The sequence below is a fragment of the Lynx canadensis genome, chromosome B4, assembly GCF_007474595.2.
Source record: "Lynx canadensis isolate LIC74 chromosome B4, mLynCan4.pri.v2, whole genome shotgun sequence".
In the NCBI taxonomy this organism is placed as follows: Eukaryota; Metazoa; Chordata; class Mammalia; order Carnivora; family Felidae; genus Lynx; species Lynx canadensis.
The window spans coordinates 99,824,633-99,845,358 of NC_044309.1; the positions used below are offsets into that span (position 1 = coordinate 99,824,633).

The 20,726-nt window shown below is 44.2% G+C and overlaps 1 protein-coding gene across 1 annotated transcript; it reads right to left on the reverse strand.

The window, feature by feature from the left end:
* Positions 1 to 945: 945 nt before the first annotated feature.
* CSRP2 (cysteine and glycine rich protein 2) lies at positions 946 to 19,667 on the reverse strand. Its single transcript, XM_030323284.2, has 6 exons — positions 19,584 to 19,667; positions 8,997 to 9,109; positions 5,922 to 6,090; positions 2,580 to 2,709; positions 1,799 to 1,892; positions 946 to 1,253 (listed from the first exon to the last, which is right to left on the reverse strand). Exons 2-6 carry the CDS (start codon positions 9,106 to 9,108, stop codon positions 1,177 to 1,179), a joined length of 582 nt encoding a protein of 193 aa, XP_030179144.1. The 5' UTR covers position 9,109; positions 19,584 to 19,667; the 3' UTR covers positions 946 to 1,176.
* Positions 19,668 to 20,726: the final 1,059 nt, after the last annotated feature.

The following is a 20,726-nucleotide window of genomic DNA, read 5'->3' on the forward strand; positions in this document are numbered from 1 at the left end:
TGATATAAATAAGCATGAATTCTTTCACCTAGTACATCCTCAGTTGATTTCTTCCCACTAAGTTTCTGCTTATGTTTTTGATGCCATACACAGCACAACCGCTGTAGCTTTTCAAAATAAGCAATACAGTATGTTAAAATAGGCTTTGGACAAGATGAAGATATGTTCATTGGTCATGCTGGTTTATTTTACCAATCTCACACCTTACCCTTGAAATTAAAGGTTAGATTGAGTCTTTGATAAAATTTTCTGGGGAAATAGTGAAAATATTGTGTATAGTCTGGTGCCTCCTTTTCTACGTGAGCCAGCTGAATGTGTCAGGACACTGCAACATTCTTTGTAACTTACGCAGGATTGAAATGTTTGAGGAAATCACTTCAGTTTCCAGGATTTAGTAAGTTACCATGTATCAGGTCAGAGTGGAGTCTAAAAAATGTCACACCAAGCCTCAGGTTCTGTAGTTGTCTGTAGGTAGCTGTTTGTAATGATCTTTAGACTTAGATGAATTAAATATTTCAGTGTTTTGTTTAACTGTGCCCACCACCCTAGGTCCTTGTGCCTTTCTGAGGAGCTTATTAGAATGGCTTCTATGGCCTACCTCTAGAGTCTGCTTCTGTAGGGCCTGGGAATCTGCTTTTTAATACTCCTTGGTGATTCTAATGCAGGTTGTCTAAGGAGAATAACCACCAGCTAGAGTGGGGCGGACAGGTGGGTGGGGGATGCTGCCCGACCATCTCTCAAGAGCTGGAATCGGTTGCCAAGCAACCCTGACCAGGTTAAAAGAGATCTTCTCCAACAGCTGTGATGCAAACATTAGCCTAGTCGGTCAGCTGCATAACGGGGTGGACTCTAACCACTAAAGTACAGGTAGGGACCCAAGTGATTTTCTGCCAACTGAAATCACAGCAGCTCCTCCAAAATGTGAATGACACTGAGCACCTGAATCCAGCTGAAGTTTTATTTAAAATGTAAAAGAAACACTTCTTGAAAATGCCGAGGAATAAAAAGCAAAGGGATACAGTGCTCTCTTCCCACTAGTCAGCCAGCCTATCCGTGTACGGGGCAACAGACAGTACGTAAGTGCCGGCAGGATTTCACAGTAGTTTAGTGTTAGATTATCTGTGCCTAGGCCATGTAGAGACTTTCCATGTTTGATGTCAGCTCAGGGTCACGCCTTTACTGAGCATGAACAAGGGCTCCTGCTCCTTGACCATAGCCAAATCCCTTGGGCCCAAAGTTCTTTGCGTAGCATCCTAAAAAAGGAAAGAGAATTAGCAGAAGGTCCTTTAAGCTTTGCTAGCATTAAGACCCACAAAATGACAAACCCCTGTAAGTTTAAAAAAAAAAAAATGGTTTGCCATGCCCAAAAAGAGTTCAACTTATTTAAGATATAAAATGAGCCACATAGCAAGTATCTGAGAGTTGCAAAGGTGAGTCCAAACATTCCGACCCACTGGAGTTACAAGCATACAAATCGGGCCGGGCAAGTTACGTGTTTGTCTGTTGTTACCTTCATACATTCATATGCTTTGCTGGAAACATACAGTGTTTCAATGAGGTTTTTATCTTATTTGTCGGGGTAATTTTAAATGACAGTCAACTTTATTGTCTCAAGTTATCTGTTATCTGTGAGCATCTCTAGATCCTTTATTTTCAAATAGCGAGTGGCAATCCCTTGCTTTCCTTCCCGGTTCCTCTCCCCACTGTCACAGTACTTTCTTTTTCTTGTATGCTGGTGAAATTTCCTTAACCAGGGTGGGATATTCAGATGCACAGCAATAACGGAAATTAATTTTACCTTTACAATAGATTTCGCCTTCTTTCTCAGTCAGAGTTGTTGATTCAAGACTCTTCCCACACTTGGCACACCGGAAACAGTTTTTGTGCCAGGGCTGGAAGAGACAACTGAGTAAGTCTGAGAGGGTGGTTTCTTGCAGTACAGTGTAGACACTTCGGCAAGTGGCTCGCAAACGTCAACCCAACGCGTACTCCTGACTGTTGTGCTTCAACTCCAACAAAAAGCCTGGAACTGGACCTCCCTGTGTCTACACAGGGTGTTGGCCACCTACACCAGGGCTGGGTTCAAACTTCATTTACAGAAGACACGGGCTGTACCAGCCAAGGGCCATCTCCCCAAGAGCCGTCTCAGACCTCACCGCAAGCACAATGCGCTCCTTTAAAGACTGCCTCTTTTATGGCTGAGAGCATTGCAGCTGGAAGAGGTGAAGTGGTTAAGTAATTTGCTCAGAAGTACACCTCAGATTAGCATCAGGAGTCCCAACTCTGGTTTCCCACTACATGGAATAACCTGCAGAGTGCAGACTTAACAGTCGTCCTTTAACATCCTTGAGGAGCGCCCCTTATGAAAACAAGTTTCTTTCAAACATAGATGTGATCTGTCAAGTAAGGGCATCGCTTCAACAAGTCAATGATTCAGATGGAAATCTAAGAAAAATCTGAATCCAGGGCATTAATGTATTTATATAAGACAGCACGCCTGAAGGGGATGTGAGGGGGACGGGGGAGAAAGGGAGGAGAGAGGAGTCATTCACTGCTGCTAACTCAAGACAGCACTTTACCTTTCCAGCTCCGATTATCTTCTCAGCAGCATACACGGAATCCCCACATCGGGAACACTTCTCAGCACCTCCATACTTCTGAGCAAATTTAGAAGTGTTTGGATTTGTTGTAGGCCTATGAGGTTGAACACTTGAAGAAAGGGGGAAAAACTAGGATTTACCGAAGGGCCCATTCTAATTAATAAGCCCACAAGACAGGCACAACCGAACTCTGGGACTTAACTGCTGTCTTGTCTCATGGCCAGAGGCCCTCACTGAACTACATCCAGGGGAAAGAAGAACTGTGTCTCAGGTGCTGGCCGGCTGGTACTTTAACCTATTTATGGGCTCATTACTGCCATAAACAGACGAAGCCCCAAACTTAAAAACCTGTCTCTGTGAGTCTAAACAGAATTCCTTGAATCCCCAGTGCTGGCCTCTATGAAACAATTATGCTATGCTTTATAAAAATATACACTGGACATATTTTTACCCCATATTCATATCATTGTTCATATTACCACTGGAATCACAGGGAGTTTTTTACTTTACCAGAGTCTGAAAAATCACTGTTAGCCTAAGCAGTTAAAAGTTTCTGCAGATAGGTCAGTGGACTCAAGTAGAATTAAGAACGTTAAGCATTACTTACAGATTAATTTCCTAATATACGCTAAGTGGGGAAAAGTGTGAATAAACTACTTAGCTTCATGGAAAAATACTGTAGAAGGTTTGCCTATTACTGTATGATGTTTGCTTTTTCTGTGGATATTGTAATTTTTGTCACTTATTTTCAAGTCACTGGGTAACTTCTCGCTTTCTTTAATTCCCCTTCAATATGTAGATGTACATACAGTGCAGAACACCATTCTGGGCTCTGAGAAGATTTAAAGGCCCCTCTCAAACCTTGTAAGTCAGTCAAGCAGATAAGAGGGCAACAGCAGTTAGCTCAGCAAATGGTACAAGTGTCCCATTTTTCCTGTTGGAAAAAGTTTTCTTTCCTGACTCTAGTTTAAGTTACATACTTACAGAAAATAAAATGTTACTTTAGAAATACTGCCTTTTCATAAAACAAAGGATTCAAACTCCTCCCCGGTATCTTCCATTTCTTCACCTCCAGTGTATCCATGTTTTAGTCATCTGTTTTCTGTACTTTCACATGAGGTGGCAAACATATAGCATTCCTGGAGTCATGTTTGCTATGGCCGCTGGAAATTTTATTCTAAACAACAAATACCAATTCACAGTACTGATGCGAGCATTGGTGTTTCCAGTTGCCCCTAATGTATGAATATTTTTAAAAAACTGTACAACCTACTGTATGTACTTCCTTTGGGAGAGTGATTTTTGATAGCTATTCACAATGATATCCAACATTTGGAGTTAGGAGTTTCCCCCCAAAAAATGTCCAATATATTATGTTAACAAGAACTTAATGTAGATTATCTCCCACCTCCCTGCTAATGACATCGTGGGGTGTGTATAGTTGTTAACCTCACGAGAAATGAAGAAATAGGGGCTCCGACAGTAAATAACGTGAAGAGCTACAGAATTAGAAAATTGGTGAGTCTGAACTGACAGTTCTGCCTCAGTGAAATGTTCTGCCCACACAGTGCTGCCTCTCCGGGAGACTCCTGTGAAGATAATGTGGTCCCCATATGTTATATCGTTACCACATCCCACAAGGGTGCTCCAGACCACAGGTGCTCCCAGAGGTCAGTCATTAAGAGCAGAGAGGCTTCTGGAAAAGGAAGTCTCTACATCTGGCCCTAGTAGGTGGCCAGGCTGAAAAGGAGAAGAGGCAAGGGCACAGATCAACAGGCCAGCACAGAGGGCTGACCAGCTATTGGAGAAGATGGAGCAGCAGGAGGTAAAGAAGTGGGCCCACTGCCCTTTGTGACTTTAAAACTGTAGCCGCAATCACGGACTTAACTTTTGGGTTATGGATGAACTTGGTTTGAGGGGGGGTGGTGTGGAGGGAGGTATATAGATATGTGTGTTTTGAAAGATTTGAAAGAAAATCTTAGAAAACGAGAAAGGATTTTAACAAGCTGGAAAAGGAGAGCAGAACAAGCACAATGAACTTCAACAAAGACCAAGGTAAGCTGGGCTACTACGAGTGATGGCGCGTAACAACGGACGAGCCAGCCCTTGTACAGCTGGTTGGCAAGGCACCATGGCTCGGAAACTCTGTGGAAAAAACCCAAAGAACAGACAGGTGGGCCTCAGTGCAGTGGAAAAAGCACAGGTTTGGGAGCCAAATGGGCATGCGTCAAATCCGGGCTGTGTCACTTACTTGTGTGACCTGAGCCTTAATGTCCCGTCTATAAAATAGGGACAAGGTATCTAAACCCCCAGAGTTACTGTAAGGATTATGTAAAATGAACATAAATGTTCAGCAAACAGCAGGCACTCAAGTATTATTTCAGGCATACCATAATGCACCGTGCTAAGCTTTGGAGTTACGCTAGGAGTTACATTAATTGCTGCAATTAGCTAGCAATGCGACTTTAGGAAATAGCTTAATATTTCATTGTCTACATTTGTTGAGTAAGATGGGAAACCCTACCCTGTAGGGCTGTCGTGAGGATTATGTGAGGTGACGTGTTAATATTGCAGGGTGTCCAGCTCATGGGGCATGATAAACGGTCTTGTCCAAGAAAAGACCACTTTATTGGAGTATCACACCAATTTTGGCCTCTTTGATATAAAACGGATGTGAAAAATGTGAAGTTCAAATGAGAGAATTAATCGGTCAAAAACAGGAATTAAGAGGAAATTCCAAATGAAGAAATTATGTAGCCTGAACATAAAATACTAAATGAAGTTTAGCAGACTTAGTACCTTGCTATTTTGGCACTGGAACCTTTAAGTTTTAATACTAATGTCTCAGCGAATCAAAAACAATTTCAATTTGAAGTAAGACTTTGTAAGTTCAAGAAAAGTAATTTCTTGGTGAAATATTCTTACATGGAAGGAGTGACTGAGAATTTTTCCTTGCTTAACTGCACATGAGAAATGTGTCTCATGATTCAGACATCACTTGATTTCATGACATCTGGTCTCCAAAACACTGTGAAATGGAAGTAAATGTAAACCATGTGCTTTTGAGAACATGAGTCCTTGATACACTGGAGCATGGCCCAAAATCAAGACTAGAAATCACTGGAATAATCAATAAGAATTCTGTGAGGTCCCAAACTGTCCATTTCAAGCTTAAAGAATAGTCACTAGTTGATACATGAAAACCAAGAGTCCTTCTGTTTGCTTATTTTAAGCTAAAATCTGTCCCAGACTGCTATTTCACCAAGCAACATTAATTGTTATAACTCCGTTCTGAAGGTAAGAAACGTGGTCCTAACTCACCTCTCTGGCTTGATGCCCAGCCTCTCACCCCGGTCCATGTTGAGCGTGCCAGCGCCCTGGCCATAACCATAGCCTTTGGGCCCATACTTCTTTCCATAGCAGGATTTGCAGTAGATCTCTTCATCGTGAATTGCCACTGTGGTGCTATCTAAATTCTTCCTGCAAACCACTGAGGAGGAACGAGTGAGACCTTTAGAAACATGCCAGAGATGCCATTTCCCTAAGAGCAGTGGTGGCCCTGACACATGGTCTACAAATGGGAAAGGCACAGGCTCTCTCACGTTCCTATTTCCCCTGTGGTTTCCCAAAAGCCATGGGACAGCATCTGGACTGGGTCGGCTACAGCTGAGGACGATTTGCCTTTCTCCATGGATAGGAAGGGTGTTGTTTCAGAAATGTATCAGAATTTTAACATCCTGAAGCCTCAGACTTTTCAATAGGCTTGGCCTCTCTGGCAGGACGGAGGGGTTTCAGAGAATTACACGGCTAGAATTACATGAACAAAAGGAACAAAACTAACGCTCCAACCCTCAGCACAGTCTTCCACCTCTTCACCCTAGTGGTGCCAAAGCACAACCTAACAAAGAGCAAAAGAGTGGCTGAGTGCCCTGTGGGGGCTGGCTCTGTAGCCCTCCCCTGAAGAGCACCCCCTGGCATAAAAACGGCTTTAACTCCAGAATTCCAGTTTTCCTCATGAGTCCGGAAGGGATAACCTATTATTCTTTCATCTCGCCACCGGCTTCTCCAGCAGTGATGAGTAGGTCTGAAAATCGCAAAGTGGTTTCAAGTCTGCATTTGTGTTTCCCTTCTGTCCCAAAGGAGAATGCATTCTTTCTTGATGGTTTTCTCGCCACAAGACATTTCCACGGATCCCACTTCATAAAACTGCCAAATGTCATCATGTTTTACCCAGACATTATTTCACTTTCTAAAACTTCAGTTAAGCTTGGAAAACACACACACACAAAACTGTGAGGGAACTTACTGGGCAGCTGGAAATCCGAAGTTAGTAGAAAGGGGGATTTTTCCTCCCTCCTACTTAAAAGGGTGGGGGAAGGGAAATAAAAGGAGGAAGAAAAGAAGGACATCAGGGAACGGCGACTGGCTGGTGTAAAACAGTTACAATTAGGAAGCTTCTATTAGACTAACACTTTCTCTGCTGGAACAGAATGACGTCATCTGCTCTGGAACCTTGCTGTTGAGGCTCAAGAACTGAAATGTGTTTGCTGAAAGACACAGGTAACCTAAAACCACACATTATAGGAGAATAAACACCCTTAATAGAAAAAATCAAAATACAAAAACTGTTTCAAAGACCACAGAGTTATTAAAGCAATTTTATGAAAATTTTACTGTATGACCATCCTTCCCTTCGTCCTCATTCTCTGTTCTCTACAGTAAAATTCTAAGTTTGCAAACTGTTCTGAATTATATCCTTAAAAGACCTTAGTCAGCAGAGACAGATACTAGGAAGTAACAGTAAAATTGCCAGTAAAGAAGTTGACATTGGGGAAACAGTAAGTTTATTATGGTGGAGAGACTATCCTGGCTTAACCTAGATGAAACTAATGTTTCATGCAACTAAGAACAATGTCTAAAGTATCTGTATTTCCCCTTTTGTTCATGTACTCTTGGTTTCAAACCTGCTGGAAAACAGATTCCTTAAAAAAAAAAAAAAAAAGGTAACTTCTAAGAGAAGAAATGGTGAAACCAGTTCCCAGAAATGGTAGCTATTATGGGGGCATACACAGTAAACATATGTTAGATTTTTATTCTTTAACTGCGACTTTCTGCTGTTTCTCGTTGCCTGCAAAGCAGTTACACCATAAAAAGGTCCCAACATGTTGAATGCTGGTGCCTAGAGAGAAAAGGGCAACTAAAATTTGAGAGAGGTTTTTCTGGAGATTATTTCTTAACGTAACCCAACATATTTAATATACGCAGTTTCTAGCAATAATTGTCACTATATGGTACTATAGATACAGCAAGTATCTGCATGTACGGGGGGGTCCTCATGTAACAAATCCTTCATCAAAGAAAATTTGTCATTTGAATCAGAAGATGATGATTAACAAAGAGCTTTCCGAAGTGGCTTCTCTCCTGCTTGAAACTGAACACTTAGTTATCACTACAGTCTGCAGGGGGAGGGGCCCTGTGTCCGGTTCTGTTTGTCTTACTGTCCACTATGTACAGTCTTTCAAGCACAGATGTGTGTTTTATGTCCTTTTTCTTGTCTATATCAGACACTGATAATCTTCCATCTTTAAACAGTAATAATTCTCAACTTGCCTTGATGGCATTTTCACATCCTAAGCTCCTTTCCCTCCATTAGGATATCAATAACCCAGAAATAACTGAATTTTCATGACCAGAGAAGATGGAAGTGTAGCTTCTAGACATTTGATTTCAACCAGTAGTATGCCAAGAAACAAGCAAATAGGTTTCAAAGAGAAAGGCCCCTGCCAAAGAGAAAGCTGGGGTGGATGAGGAGGAGCAAACCGTTCATTCAGAAATGAGAGCCCAGCCCTTACAACACACCAGAAACTGTGCCAAGTGCCAGACTATAAACAGCACTGAGCTCTCAGTGAAGCAGGGGAATGGACGTGAGGACAAGTACAGTACAGTAAAGGCCCAGTGGAGGCTAAAAGCCGCGGGGACATAGTACGGCCACATGCCACAGGTCAACCCTGCCATCCTGGCTGCTAGGCTGAGCATTCACGATGTCCAGGACAGATAGGCAGAAACCACCTAAGCTTCTAAAATCATCTCTGTGGGGCGCCTGGGTGACTCAGTCGGTTGAGCATCCAACTCTTGATTTCAGCTCAGGTCATGATCTCACACTGCATTGGATCGAGCCCCGCCGACAGCATGGAGACTGCTTGGGATTCTCTCCTTCTCTCTCTCAGCACCACCCCCTGGCCCCACTCATGCTGTCTCTCAAAATAAATAAGTAAACATTAAAAAAAAATATTTGTTAACAAAACCACAATGTTTTTCCTTAAATAGGTAAACTGAAGCTTTTACATTCATTACAACCCATTCATTGTCGAAGATCGAGCCCTGGAAGATACTTACTGCACAGAAAGCAGCAGCGGTGGAAGCTTCTCCCATCACACTGCACCTCTTCTGCGTGGTACACGGTCCTCCCACACGCCCCGCACTTGTTTCCACCTCCCCACACGGGCATTCTGCAGGAATAAAGGACTCATTAGAATGTCCCCACACGAGACGAGATGCCTGCCAAGCTCCTGGGAGGGCTGTTTAAACCCCAGGGCCAGCTGCAGATTTTGTCTAAGAACTGCTCTAACCACGTCTTTAAAGCCCTGCGTTCCTCCAAAATCGCCTCGTCTCATCTTCCAAATTGCAGCTCTTTCCTTAGCAAACTCTGACTTGTCACGCGCAAGTTTTTTTTCCCTACAGGACAGAGGACCTGCATTCAGTAAAACAGTACAGGTCGCCAGGCACAAAACAAAACTATGCCACCAGAAGCATGATGAGGGTTGAGAAAGAAGTGTGGGAGTGGAAAGGCAAACACTGTCCGCCCCTGACACCCCCACCTTAAGGATGGGTTCTGAAAACTCAGCTGAAGAACATGCACCCGGGTGGAGGTCTTTATCATGTGTTCACTTCGTTGTAACACCGCCAATTTTTTTTTTTTTTAATGTTTATTTTTGACAGAGAGACAGAGCATGAGCAGGGGAGGGGCAGAGAGAGAGGGAGACACAGAATCCGAAGCAGGCTCCAGGCTCTGAGCTGTCAGCACAGAGCCCGACGCGGGGCTCGAACTCACAGACTGCGAGATCATGACCTGAGGTGAAGTCAGACGTTCAACCGACTGAGCCACCCAGGCGCCCCTAACAACGCCGAATTCTTAACACAATCTACAAGAGCTCTGCCACTTTCGAGGGATGAACAGAGTGTTGTATTGCCTCGCGAGAACTAGTCTTATCTGTGTCTGCTGAAGTTATGCAAGATGACGGTGTAAATAGTTGTGTCTATGACTGGAAGAACTGTGTGCATGGAGCCCCGGCTGTAACCACAACAAACATCCATCGGGATTGCTACGATTTAGGTTTCTGTGCTTCACTAACCCCCAGCTCCTCTAGCCCAGCCGGTAGTAGTTTTTCCCCTCTTCGATAGGCCTGTCAGTCCATAGAGAATATACCACCAAGTTCCCTTCCCGGCGAAGTGAATTGTCTTTCGAGCATGTCTGCAGTTGGCCTGACTCTGGGGTAGTGCTCCAAGCTTAAATCCTGCTGTGATGTGGGGCCAACATGTTCTAACCTCTCTTCTCAATGAACTGGCCTACCTGGCCATGGTATCAAATGCCTACTTCTGAATGGCCAACGTACTCAGGTGCCTTAGCAGTACAGAAAGTTGTCCTTCAAGGATGGTGCCCTGCCCTGCCCCAAGTGGTGTCTAAAAACACAGTGAGAATTTCTTTCTCCTCCAGCCTCATTCTCACACTTCTCTTCTCTGAGTGGTATTTGTAGCCCTTGGTTGTTCAGTCTCCTTAGATGAGATGCACACCTCTCTAGGAAATAGCTGGATGAGAAAGTGGAGACCCCCTTGCTAACTCAGACTTGGCTAGCTACATAAGGGAAAAGGAGGGCTCCTAAGCAAATAGATGGAAGAATCTTCAATCCTTAAAATAAAAAGGAAGGCTGTCAATTCCCATCCTCCTGCCCAGCCTACAGCATTAAACGATCCAGAACCCAGTGACTTCCTTGACACTGAGATGAGGTCTTCCTAAAAGCAAGTTTTACAGAATCAATCACTGTGTTGGGCACATTTCTGGGATACAGCATTCTCTTGACCCTCTTGTAACACTTTCCCCCAGATGTTCTCCAGGCAAGTAACCATCTCTTTCTTAGTCCATGTGGGTTAGGAAGTACTTATTAAAATGTAGTCTCCTTGTGATGGTCCACCACATCTGGTACCAATTCAAGATGAAATGCAAGTGAGAGTTCAGAAACTTTATACAATTTTATGCCACAACAATCAAGAGCATGATCAGTGGACTCACCTTACTGAATAGCATAGAAGCAGAGAATCTGTGCTTGGAAATTAAACAAAAATGGTCCTTTACCAGATAGTTTGAGAAGTACTTGTTTAGAGGGTGTTGACCGTACCCTCAACTCCGGGGCTGGGCGTGTGACTCGGTCATGACAATGAGGTCACTGCATCCCCCCCCCCCCCCCCCGCCTGCCACCATCACAGTGTCTGGTGTGGGAATGAGCACACGACCCTAAGGCAGTTCAGTGAAAGTTAAACCCAGGGCTATGTGGATGTAGGGGTGGAGCTGCTAGCAGCTGCCTAGCCACTGGAAGAAAGGAACCTAAGAATGAAGCTGGCCCAGAAGAAGAGAGATGGAGAGACTAGGTTTAGACACTTTTCAGCTGTGTCTTGTCTTATCCTATAGACATTACATGAGCCAGTACATTGCCTTTTCAAAGTCATTCTGAGATGGAGCTCCTGTTCCTTGAAAAACACACAGACCTGACTAATATGACTAGTTATCACCAAACTGTTGGTCTCAACTTGCAAAAAGCCTACTTCCTTCTTCAGACAGGACCAAGGTGATTCTGAGGGTCCATGAAGGTAACAGGCTACTGTGAAGGCATCCACAGAGGATCAACAGCTAGCAACAACGGGATAAATCTGCAAGCTTTCCTATAGTAGTTGCATAAATCTTTTATTCCCTTCCCTGGAGACAGGTGCTCCAATGTTTAAATCCACAGTGAAATTTGAGCCTGACTGTAAAACCTCAGACACAAAGCCTTGGCTCCAACAGCCTGCACTGGCTTGAGTCTAAAGTGCAATTAGTGATACTGACTTTGCCCCCCGGCTCCAAAGTTACCAGAGTTCTGGAATGTTCATGGATGCCACAGACATCTGCTGGAAGTACCCTTATGATTCTGGAGGAAACCTAAAACCCAACCCTGGCTTGTAGGTAATGACCTTACAATTAATTACTACCTAAAATTGGATCCCAGCATCAACAGCCCAGCTGGCTTCTAACATATTCTGTTATTGTCAAGGCATTTCTCATCCTATTAGAAACTATACTATTTAATATCAACCTAGTAGCTTATATTTTCCCACCTGTTTACTTTGGAGCTATCACCAATAAGGAACCAGATTTCTATGAAGACTAATGCCATCTTGGGTTATCTCTGAATACCATTTAAAAATACTTTTTTCAAAAACTAACTCATCACTTTGTTATTCCCTATTAAAGAGCAGCTTGGACTTTTAAACAGGGAAGAAGGTCTTTCCTTTCTTTATGTAATTCACAGTTACTTAAATTCACTTATTGTAAGTCAAGTCTGATTTCTACTGCACAGGCCACACCAGCCAAATGTGTCATCTTTTCAGGAAATACCCATCAAAGTACTACAACATTCAGCTTACTATGTTAAAAGCTTTTTCCCCTCTAGGGTAGGGACCACATTTCTGTATTCCCCATACCATGTACCAGAGTGCTTGGCACCTATCAAAATAATGTCTGTTGTTTTAAAGAATTCTTCCTTTTTTAAATGGTACAATTCCCAATTCGATTTTATGTTTATCAAGACAAAGGTAGCACTGGTCTACTTCCCTTTGTCACATTTTTTGATTCTACATAAAATTTCCAAGTCATTAACTTTTCAAAATTTCCATCCAGTTTCAAGGCTTTCCTAAGGATTTCTGAATAACCCTCTCTGTGGTCCAAGCACATGGTGTAATACAAAGAGCATCCTCACAAAGCTTCAGCTGGAGTAATCTTTATTTTTTTATGTTGGATACTGGGTAGTTGGGCGTTCCTTATATTATTCTCTACTTTGTATGTCTGAAATATTTCATAATGGAAAGAAGGGAGGGAAGGAGGAAGGTTGGTTTGGATAGATCTATTATTTAAGATGTTACTTAAGATGGTTGTGCAACCTTGGGCTTAGTTTTCTCATCTGTAAAATAGGGAAAAGCAGCCCTCTCTAACCAGTGGAGATACTGTGAAGATAAAAGGGGGTAAAAAAATGTATTGGCAGCTGTCCAGTTAACTGTTTGCTTGAAAATGGAGGGGCATCAACTAACTGTCCATCCTGCCAGGAGTACTCCAGTAGGAAAACCCACTGGCTGGCACCTACAGAAGAACAGAGCTCAGAGCAAAAAACAGGGTAGAGAAAAAACTTAGCTGGTTAGTCACTCATAAACCTTCTTCTGGGATGTTAATACGCACTGCAGACAATGATAGTTCCATTTATGGTGACTAAGAAATGAAGTTCAAATTTACACTTTTGGGGTGAACCCCTGTGGACGTTCCCTGAATTTGGCAGGAGGAAGTGTGATGATCTTCCATTTCTGTCACTCTTGGCATTGCTTTGCACAGAAAAAAATTCTAAAGCTTCATGTTCCCTACAGGCCTTTGGCCGTACTACTCCACAACAGCTGACATTAATCACAGCAGACTGGATTTGCACTCCGCAGTCTGGGCTACGTGCCTCTCCCCAATCCTATGCATTAATTTACAGAATGGTGAGAGGAGAAAAGAAATCCCACTTTACACATATCTCGCCAAAGAGGCCAAACAGGCTTATTCTCGGTTTCTCAGTCCACTCTTTGTTTTTCAGTGTCTGAAAGAGTTCTAATACTGGGGCACTGTGTTAGATTAAAAGGCTTGGTTTACATCTGAACACCTGTATGCGATTTCTCTTTGCTGCTTCTCCCCAGGCAAAGACACCACCCAGAATTTCATTAAGACTTACCCCTAGGAGAAAATTACTGTCGTCTAAATCTGAGTCACTTGTGGTCAAGTTACCTCATTCTCCAGATAACCGGCAAGAACCACAAAGTGGCCACACAGATCATTCTCACACTACCTGTTCTGCATTTACCATCTTCTTTTAGATTCTGAATGTCTTGAATCCATGAATCTAGACTCTACATGTCGCCACTCACAGTTTCAGTCACTCGCTCTGATAGCAAAGGTTTGGAATGAATCCGTCTATAAACCCGAATTCTAAATACTTCCAGAAGCTTTGACATTTTATTATTACATACAGGGTTTTGTTAGGACACTGGAATCTGGCTAGAATCCAATTTCCAGAAAGGGAGAATTCATTATAAACCAGTTTCATCTTGAGACACATGGAGAGGGGTCGCTAGTTAAAGAATATGTAAATTAGTAGCACTGTCCCGAATTACAATGATTTTTTAACAGAGCCAGAGTTTGAGAGTAGTAGTTAATTGGAAATTGAGCTCCACTCCGTGCCCATTCTAAAAATTTTTCCTTCTGCTTACCAAACAATCTGGTTAGTCTACTTCCCTTATCTAAGTGAATACCACTGAGCCAAGCACAGACTTTACATGTTAGTGATGAGCTACATGTTCCATTTGGCTCCTTCTACCAAAGCCACGACTTCAAGACAGCTCGGCCTAACAGTCCATTAAAAGCATGGCTTTCGGAGTCAACACAGTCTCATTCCCCTCATATGTAAAAGGAGGATAATGTGCCTTTGTTACAGAGTTAAGAGAATAGGTTGAAGAAATGCTTATCGGAGGCAGTCTGTGTAGAATGATATACTCAACATACTCAAGAGATGATGTTTTGTTATCAGTCCTCATCTACACATCTCAGATAGCCATTCCTTCATTATACCCCTAATCCCCCTGCCTCTCCCCATCAGGGCAACTGACTTCCTGCCCTCCCTCATCCAGCTAAATCCGAATTCCTTTCCTGTATCTCAAGTAATTCTTCTAGGGTAAGGGCAGCTAATAACCACTGTACAATGCTTTACTGCATGGAGATTTCGTCTAAATGTATTAATTACGCACTCTGTAAGCCACATCCTGGGTTAGGAACTGAGGCTAAAATAGCTGGTCCTAAGGAAGGGTGCCTGTTCCTCAGGAGGTCCTGCTTTGGTGCTAGCATGACATGAACAAAAGGCAATACAGTAGAAGCCATGACACAGAAGCAGGTAGAAAGGGATTCAGGAAGTCCGCAAGGTCTCAGGGATGGCAAAAACAGTTTCATCTCATAGATTTACTCACAGTGGGCTCCTGGAACCAGGTTCAAGATTCTGCATTAAAGACGACTGTGATTAATAACGTCTGCCACGGAAAATGCATTGCATGTGCCACCTCTAACATGTTCCTAGTATAAGAGAAAGAGCGTGGAGATAGAAGGCTGAAAGTCTGTTACTGGCTCTGTGATCTTGGCCAAGTTCTTTAACTTCGACATCCTCAGCTGCACCTTGGAAACGGATGAGAACGCTCGTCAGGTGGTTGGAGGATTTCATGAGATACCGTTTGTGAAGTACCTGGCAAAGAGCCTGCGCTGCACAGACGCCGGCTTCCCCTTCCTTCAGCAGCGCTGCTGGGCCTGAATATGGCTACCAGAAGGTCGGCCGTTAGGTGACTTGCTGAGGTCAATGACCTCCAAACACCCAAAGCCCGGCTCAACCCACTCCTGTCCAACTCCAGAACCACAATCTCTTCCCCAAACTCCCATATCTGACTGAAGGGTTGAGACCATTCAGATCACCTGAGAACTATCAGTCCTTTGGTTACCAAATTACTTGTGCACAGGTACGCCTTCCTCTCTGACCAATCTTCAACCCTCCAGCTACCGGTTAGTGAGTGTCCTCTCTGTGCCTGGCTCACCCCCAAACTGCTACTTTCGACCAGAAAGCTCTGTGTCACTCCTGTCTGCTGCCCTAAGTCTATCCTCGCTACAGAGAAATCCGCCCTTCTCTCCAGTAAGTTGTCCTGTGTTCACCTCAGCGCCACCATTGCTTACTAATTCTATATCCTGTTTCCATTCATGTCTTCAACGTGGAGTACAGCAAAATCCTTGACACAGATTTCAGTACTACCTGCCAAGTCACATACTGTAATTAGAATGCAACTAGGCTATAGATTTGGTCACCGACCCCCAGCATCTGCCATCTCAATCCACAATCTGTGCGATCCACAAGATATTTAATTATTCAAATAATTTAATGTTGGTGTGATTTTTACATGGAGTCAGACCGAGATTTATATGCCAAAACTACTACTTATATGCCAAGTGATCTTAGGTTGGTTATTTGATCTGCTGGTTTTCTGATTTTAAAAAATGGAGATAATGCTTATTTATACCATAAACTAGTTCTGAGATTAAAGAGTATATGGAAAGCATTTAGAATAGCGCTTGCCACGTGAAAGGTAACAATAATCACAAATACTCATGTAATACAAGCTCTTTGCCTGTATTACAGGCACAGTGTTTATTTCACAAACGTTACCATTAAACCCCCCGATGCTTACTAGATGTGCTACTTATATTAAGTAGTTTACTTATGTTAACTTACTTAATCCTCCTAACAGCTAAGGTAGACATTATCATTATACCCATTTTATGGCTGGAGAAGCTGAGGTATAGAGATCAAGTGACTCATAACTGTGAAACCAAAGCAAAATTACCATTTCAATTGAAAAATGAACACCAATAAAATTCAAATGAACTACAGAGTTTGTTTCACTGATGTTTTGCTAAAACTAAACCACTGTTAGCAACACAAATATAGTAGTGACTTCTAGGCTCTGGCACAGGTTCTTTTCAAATTGGGCATTTCCTGTACTATGTGAAGACTGAATTCTCTCTTCACTCTTCTCTTTTAGAAGTACTATGAAGCCACCATGAAACCTTCTTTCCTGTAGTGAACTGGGAAGGTATTTGGCCCTAATGTATTATATGGTATCTGTCCTCTTTTCATTAGTGAAGGACAATTAGTAGTTACTGTTGGCACAATGAGATAATAAAAAAGAGCAAGGAGAACTGATACCCTTTGCAAATGATTCACAATGTACTTGTTCCCCTGACTTGGTTCTTCCCTTGACTTACACAAAAACTTAAATTTTTTTTAATTTTTAATTTTTACTTTATTTTGAGAGAGAGGGCAAGCACGCATGTGAGCACGGGGGAGGTGCAGAGAGAGGGAGGGAGAGAGAGGATCCATAAGCAGGCTCCACACTCAGCATGGAGCCCAACTCAGGGTTTGATCTCACAACCCTGAGATCATGACCGGAGCTGAAAGAGTTGGACGCTTAACTGACTAAGCCACCCAGGCGCCCCCAAAACTTAAAATTTTTAACTATCAGAACTTGTGCCGGGTTCTTCCACAATCCAGTTGGAGAAAACTCCAAGTCAGGGTACTTAAACTGGGACCACAGATTCCTTGAAATAGCAGGGACTGATGAACTTGGTACCACGTACTTTATTTTATGCACTTAAAAACATTTTGAAAAGGAGTTCGGAAGCTTCACCAGACTGCCAGAAGGGTCCACCACACAAAAACAGTTAAGTATCACAATTGTGGGTAATCAAGGCCCCAAGGGAGTCTAGAGATTCCCCACCCAACAGAACCCCAAGGATGCCATGCAAATACCAGCCCAGGAAATAATATGGTACCTTGAGGAAACCAATGAATATCAGCAAAGGGAAGAAACCTGTCCTCATGGCAAGGCCTAATAGATACTGGTAAGTCTGCATCAGTGCCCTCCTGGAAGAGGCTTTCACTGATGACCATTTCCCTATATATTCAATAAAATTTACAATAGTGTCCAATTACAAGGAACCTCTCCCTGGCTGAGCCAGGCTTTGTACAAGGATCACAATCAACGTGCCTTATGACAACCCTGTTGTAGGTGCTGTTACATCCATTTTATTAGGTGAAGTAACTAAGACCAGACAGTAAAGATGCCCAAGGTCATCAAACCAATGGGTGCTAGTACTGGCATGTGACTTGGGGCATGGCTGGCTTTAGTCCTGTCGTTTTCACTAGGCCAGGACTCCTTCTCCATAGGAGGTTTGCTCTCCTCAGCTCTCCTGATTTACCTTATTTCTGGCAGAGAAGAACAATTAGACGTCCACATCTCCATGGCCATTTAGTGGCAATGTTGAGGCTGGACTGAGGCTTCTAAAGCTCATTTATTGCCACCCCCTCTATTCTATGCCAACATTCTTGCTGTTTTGGTATAAAATGCAATTTTGCCAAAATCCAAGTTATTGCCAGTTTCATCAGATCTCCAATGAGTATTGCTTTCATCATAGTATTTAGCACATTGGTATTTGTATCAATCAGTATTTGAATACATTTGGAGCAACCGTTAAAAATTTACAATCGAAACCTTAAGTCAAATTTGCTAATATTACCTACTGCCTGAGTTCAATTAAATATTTGTCCCCCACAATTGCAATCTTACTCCTTCCTTTCTTCATTCAATTAACCAATAGTGGCTCTGGTCCAACTGTGTTCAAGGCACGCAGGCAAGTACTGTGAGTCTCAAAGACTCGTGAGATGCAGATCTTGTCTCTTGTAATTTTCACTCTAAAAGAGCAAAGAAAACTAGACACCAGAGTAGAAAGAACATTGAGAAATATTGATCAAGTACCAGCTGCAATCAACCTGAGACAGCAATGACCAAGGATAGTGAGGGCAGACCAGGGTGGACTTCATAAAATCACTTATGGTTTGGTACAGAGTTTTGAAGTTAAGTGATTCATTTAATCCATTGCCCATCTCTTTCCTGAAAAACCTGAGTCAAATTAGAGACAAATTTGTGATTGTCCTATTTGAATTTTTGTCATTTCGTAAGTAGAGCTTTAAAACAGGTTAATTAGAAAAGAACCAATGACACCATTTTTACTGCCTGAGTTAAAAAAAAATTACTACCCCAAATTAAAATATTATCCATATTGAAAGCATATCAAAGGTGAAAATGTGCTTAATCTGCTGATGGCAAATAAAACAGGGACCACATTTTGGGTAACCATTAAACAAATATCCTTCAACAAACGTCCGGACTTGGGAGTGGGGGAGGAAGGTGAGCGTCTCCCGGCTTAGAAACCCCCTCCCCCAGGGACTGCCTACGTGGAGCTTTGGAACTCAGGATGTGATTTCAGGACCTGTTGCAGAATTTCACAACCAAGCATTCTTGCTTTCCCGTTTATACCTGAATCGTAGAAAGTTCCGGAAAAAGCTCGACCTGATGTTTCACTGCTGTTCTTTCAACATTTAAGGTTCAGTGCTTAGTGGGCAGAGACCACTAAACAATGGGGATGCCAGAAATCTGCACCGCAGCAGGGGAAGGATCCTGGGCTCGGCGGACTGTGGAAGCCCCCACCTCACTCCCAGGACTCCCAACCAGCCCCTGGTAAGGTCGCCCTCAGCGCAGCGAGGCAGAGGAGACCTCCTCCGGGCAGAGGAGACCCCGAGACTCGGAACCCACCCCACCCTCTTCTTGGAAAGAAAACCGGCTGCTGGAGGAGGGGGCCCAATGCTACCAAAAGGCGGAATAGCAGCAACGCGAAACTCTCGGCCCCGCCTCTCTCCCAAAGAAACCGGTGTGAAGCAACTGGTAGGGAGGTCACGCACGATTATTTATCTGCCCGAAGGGCCCGAGATCCAAGGACAGGGCCGCGGCTACGGGGAGCGGGGCAGGTGTGTGTGAAAGGGGGGTGGGGGAACCGGGGGGGGGGCAGGGGTGAGGAGAATGGCGGAGGGGAGGGCAAGTGGGGATCGAGATGGGGATATCGGAGATGGGGGGGGGGCGCCGGCAGGACGTCCCGAGGAGCCCGGGAGGCTGTGGGAACCTTCCTCCCCCGGGGTGGGCGGAGGCGCCCCCACTGCAGTTACTCACTCGAGTCGGAGGCAGGACCACGCACCACCCGCGGCAAGGCCAGATCCCTGGGAAAGCTCCGCGAGTCGGCGAATAGCGGCGAACCCAGAGCCCCCACCTTTTAAAGACTCCGTGATGGGCGTGGCCCTACGCGCCCCGCCCCGCCCCGCCCCGCCGCACCCGGCCGATTCCCGGACCCGCTCTGGACCGCCGGGGGAGTCTAGCGCGGGGGCTGCTTGCCGAGCGGCTTCAGGCAGGGGGCCGCGAGACAAAGGGCAGAATCCCGCCTCTTCCTGCTGTTTCCCGCCCGCCTGGCATCTTCCCACGTCCCGGGACCCTTCCTCTTACCCCTTACCCCTCTCCGTCCTAACGGGATCCGGCAGTTTCCAGAAGTGATTAGCAGCTGGAAAAGGAGACTTTCTTACCCTTACAGAGGGACCGGGCCGCGAGACTGTCCCGTCGGGAAATAGCCCCCGCCACCCTGTGAGGTACCCTTCCCACGGGGGGCACCAGGTCTCCTTCAGGAGGCCACAGTCCAAGGCCGCAAGTAGAAAATCCGCCAGATCGGGGGTTTCCACCACCCGCTCCCTTGCCTTATCCTTATAAGTAAACTCAACGTGCTTAACTTCCCCAGTGGACAAATAGTCTCTGGTCCGATTTCCAACCTCTGGGAATCTTCAACCTTCCTGTTCTTAAAGAGCAAAATATCTCATCTAGACCAAATAAATGACGTTACGAAAACGCCTCATTCCCCAAGTGTTTTTTGCATTTCCCACCACAAGGGCACGGTTGCACACACAGGGGGGAAGAAACATAAACCCAGCCAGAAACCAGGGCACCTAAGGGCCCAAAGATGCCAGTGACAACGCAGGAGACCTCATACTTGAGCTGCAGGATGATTTATTGTTTTAGATGAAAAGAAAAATAATGTCGGCTCTGTGCGTTTCACATCCTAGGCCTTCTGATGACCTCTGTGCCAGAAGCCATGATCCCTGAGAACTGTTATCTGGGACAGGGACCTCAAAAAAGGCTGTTACTGAAACTATCCCTCAAACCACAAATGCAAGAGCTTGCTCTGGTCCAGAACTTCTCAACCTGAACACCTGACATTTGGGGCTGGCTGATTCTTTGCTCTGGGGGCCTGTGCTGTGCGTTGTAGGGCGC